Source organism: Fragaria vesca, linkage group LG6, assembly GCF_000184155.1.
Source record: "Fragaria vesca subsp. vesca linkage group LG6, FraVesHawaii_1.0, whole genome shotgun sequence".
Lineage (NCBI taxonomy): Eukaryota > Viridiplantae > Streptophyta > Magnoliopsida > Rosales > Rosaceae > Fragaria > Fragaria vesca.
Window position 1 is genome coordinate 36,341,503 of NC_020496.1, and position 4,429 is coordinate 36,345,931.

General features: G+C 40.1%; 1 protein-coding gene across 1 annotated transcript; it reads left to right on the forward strand.

The window, feature by feature from the left end:
• Positions 1-278: 278 nt before the first annotated feature.
• Positions 279-2,503, forward strand: LOC101293616 (transcription factor TCP20-like). Its single transcript, XM_004304483.1, has 3 exons — positions 279-403; positions 487-2,059; positions 2,154-2,503. Exon 2 carries the CDS (start codon positions 855-857, stop codon positions 1,854-1,856), a length of 1,002 nt encoding a protein of 333 aa, XP_004304531.1. The 5' UTR covers positions 279-403; positions 487-854; the 3' UTR covers positions 1,857-2,059; positions 2,154-2,503.
• Positions 2,504-4,429: the final 1,926 nt, after the last annotated feature.

Sequence of the window (4,429 nt, forward strand, 5' to 3'; positions counted from 1 at the left end):
AGTTGCTGATCCCATGATCATTCACTTTTCTTTTCCCCAGTCATAGGTTGTATGAATTTTATAGCATATCTCAGGGATGGGCCTAAATAAATAACAAGAGTGGGTTTGAAGTAAGCTCCTCAAGCCATTCATAGGTAGCCAAGTGTCACATTTATGAGTTCCCACATTGCAGTTGAGTCCCTTAAAAGAGATGGCATAATATGTTGGTTGCTCATTCAATTATAGCATACAGGAGAGAAATCATTAATAAAGGTTGAAGAAGATTGCATTTGGAGATTGAAGAAGAGAAGGGGAAGCCAATCCACCCTGGACCATCCTTGAGGACCATGACTGACTCCATAGATTGTGGCATTGTGGGGAAGGAAGAAGGGTTAGTGGATTTAATCTGGCCAAGTCAAAATAGGTAAATGGTTTTATCTTTCTTTAATCCTATGTGTCTGATGAGCAGATGAGGTGGTGAAATTTGAAATGAGGTAAATTTGGCAGTTAAAGTTGTAAATCTGTGCTAGTCAAAACTTTGCCACAGTGTTGTACAAAGAGGTAAGAAAGAAAGGACAAGATGGACAGACACACAGAGAAAGAGAGAGAAGATATGAAGACAAAAGACTCAGAGGAAGGAACCAAGAAGTAAAAAGAACAAGTCTACTCCAATTCTGATTTCTGAGAGAATTTTACATTGAATTGGGATTTTAATATTTTCTAGGGGTTTTGTCTCTATGGTTTTGCCCAAAACGGTGAAAACTCATGAAAGTGTAGGACTTTTCAGGTCACCTTCTTCCATCAAAGACAAAGGCCACCCCTTTTTCTTTTTAGTTGTTTTTTTCTTTCCATAATTTCTTCTTTTTACTCTGTTGATGGATCCCAAGGCCTCAAAACAGCCTCAGGAGATACCCAGCTTCTTGAGCCTCCCACAACCTCAACAACAACAACAGCAGCACCAACAGCATCATCAGCAACTGCCCAACACCATGAGTGAGAACAACAACAACAACAATCACAACCACAACAACAACAACAACGTTGTGAAACCGGCGGAGATCAAAGACTTCCAGATTGTGGTTGCGGACAAAGACGAAACCAAGAAGCAGTTGGCGCCCAAACGTAGCTCAAACAAAGACAGACACACCAAAGTGGAAGGCAGAGGAAGAAGGATAAGGATGCCGGCTCTCTGCGCCGCCAGAATCTTCCAATTGACTCGGGAATTGGGCCACAAATCGGACGGAGAAACAATCCAATGGCTGCTGCAGCAGGCTGAGCCGTCCATAATTGCAACCACCGGCACCGGGACGATCCCGGCGTCGGCTCTAGCGGCGGCAGGAGGGTCTGTATCGCAGCAGGGGAGTTCAATATCAGCTGGCTTGTATCAAAAGACAGATGATTTAGGGTCCAGTGGAGGTAGGACCAGTTGGGCTATGGTGGGAGGGAATTTAGGGAGGCCCCATGTGGCTGCAGCAACTGGGCTATGGCCCCCTGCTGGGTTTGGTTTTTCTTCACAGTCATCTTCATCTGGTCCATCTACTACAAATCTGGGAGGGACTGAGAGCAGCTCCAATTACCTCCAAAAGATTGGCCTTCCTGGGTTTGACTTGCCAGTCACCAACATGGGACCTATGAGCTTCACTTCAATTCTGGGTGGGGGAAGTCAACAGCTGCCTGGTTTGGAACTTGGGTTGTCTCAAGATGGCCATCTTGGGGTTTTGAATTCTCAGGCTTACCAGATTTACCAGCAGATGGGCCATGCTAGAGTGCACCACCATCAACAGCAGCAACAGCAACACCACCAGCAGCAGCACCAACACCAGCAACAGCAGCAAGCTCCGTCTTCTAAGGATGATTCTCAAGGCTCAGGACAGTAGGAACCAAACAGAGGAGAAATTGGTGGTGAAAGTTTAGATCTTTGTGAAATCAAGCAGTAGTAGCATTTGTTGGGGACTTGAGTTTGTTTTTTCGGTAATGGTATTTGTATTGTATACTTTGAGAGAATTCAATAGGGGCACTGGAAATGGATGTTTCTTTTGCTCCTTGTTCTCCATTGCATGACTCAAGTCTCCATATAAAGGTGCTAACTTTTGATTCTGGTTGATTCTTTTTATCACTAATCTTTGTGTTAAGCATGGGGAAATTGACTGGTGAGTGTGTTGTTGCTTGTGCAGGTGGGAATTGTGCACAGTCAAACAGATGGTTTGGGTGTTGGGCTTAACTGCTGCTTTAATTCAGAGGTGTGTTGATTATAGTGTAAGCCAATTAGTTTGTTCTTCACTAGGTGTGAATGAAGTGGTGCTCCAGTTTGTTTGTGAAAATTTAAACCGCAAAGTTCTACAGTTATACTTATCCAATTTTTTTCCCTAGATGTAGTGAGGGTTGTTCTTAATCATCTAAGATCTTCATTATGTTTTGCACAAACAAGCAATTTACTAGTATCTCAATCAGCTATCTATTACTTGTACTCTACTCGCTTTCTCGTATTACTTCCAAAGAATGCATCTTTAGACTAGTCTCAGTTTGTCTTTAATTCTTTATAAACAACGTGCTTCTTTCCTCTGTGAATGCTCTACTGGTTTCAACTTATAGCTAGAGGGATTATATGCTCTAGCTAACAATTTCCATCATCAAGTCTATGTTCAGGTCATTAAAACTGGTCTTTGTTCTTGTGATATTTGCTACAATATTATAATTTCAGTGAGTTTTGTTCAAGATTAAATAATATCATATAATTTCAATAGCAAAGCACACAAAGCACAGATGAATGAGTATTCGTTAAGAATGACAGCCTTAGAACAGTGAATTGGGATTGTTTCCTTACTTGAACATTCTTTATTGCCTTTTTTCCTGTTCCTTATTTTCACTAAGAAGTATCATTGAAGGCATTGGTCTCACCAGAGTAGTGTCTTAGCCGTACTCTTCTAGCTTGCCCTCATACCTCCTTGAGTATCCAAATAGACTTCAGTTCTCAGAGAAGAGTACCTGATTTCTTGGGCAAAACTTCAAATGGGAATCCCTCATTTTATGTGTTTAGGGTGTAGCTTAATAATCTATTTGATTTCCTCAACTTAAATCCCATCACTGGAGGGATAGGAGCTAACACTGTCATAACATAATCAGGAGACTCCGTCATGAATACTAATTTACTAAGCTAACCAAAGCATACTAGAATCTGTCAAAGAACTTCATTATGAGAACTTCACAGTTTTCTTTCTTTAGAGTATCTGAGTTTGCAATATATCTGGCCAAAGTAAAGAAGGAAAAGAGAGTATCAGTATACTGTATCTGAGTTTGCAATATATGTCAGCATATACTGTAGAAAAGAAGTCATGCTGAGCAATTTTATAGAAATATGGTACTTCTAACTCAACAAGTAGGTTGGCAAGTTTGTGAGGCTTTAGTTGTAGCACTAACTGGACATACTATTATTCATTTGTGGTAGTTTACAAGTATCACGCAGTAAGACAAGGTTTTCAGTAGAATATTATTGTCTTTTGGCATATTACAGGAGTTGCATGGAAAGGGTCTCTTGTTTAGTGTCAGCACATAGGAAGGGAAAACTTGGAACATATCCATTGAGTAACAGATGTTCTAAATCAAATTAACTTTATTCTCATCTTTATTCTCCATAACATGGAGAGGTGATTGACATGGAAACAGATATGTTAAATCTTCTTGCCTTCATATGGTCTCAGATTCTTCTTCTATTTATAATGGAATTCCCTTAACTAGTTTCAATAGCTTACTGCTGAGCTGAGGTTTACATATGGCGATCAGCGTTGCACAGATGACTGTTGTTTCTCTGGCCTTAGATCGTCTGTATTGAGGCCCCATCCAAATTGTTTTAGGTAGTGAAGATTCGTTATGTAAGAGTGTAAGTTCCTAGATACAAATCATGCAGTTCATTGTTTTATACACAAGTGAATGTGTATTGTATACTGCTGTGTTTTTATTAGTTGAGGGGATTATCTGTATTATGGTGTGAATATGATACTCAAGGCTGTAGATTATGCTATATCAGCTCTGCTCTCTCATTCATTCTTGGACCCGAGCAAGCTAGCAGAAGTCTTATTTTGTCTTTGTGGTCTCTGCTTCAGTCTCTGTTGCCGGAAATTTTACTTTCTGACAGAAAAGAAAAAACCCAACCTACTTTAGCTATCTTCTAAGCCAAGATGGGTGGCACGACGCATAGACAATCCATCCAACTGTCTTCGATAGAAAATCTGTGATGCATGTCTTCGATCTGTTTCAGAGTTGTGATAAATGACCAAGTAATTAACTATCCAGTCATTGACTCATTGACTCATGCCTGTCGATTGTCATTCAAGCATCCATCATCCTGGCATTATCAAAGTTCTGGGCTTTGCCCTATATTCAAGGGTAGCTCCTAAAGACTGTTAACTGACTTGAATATATATATATATATATATATATATATATATATATA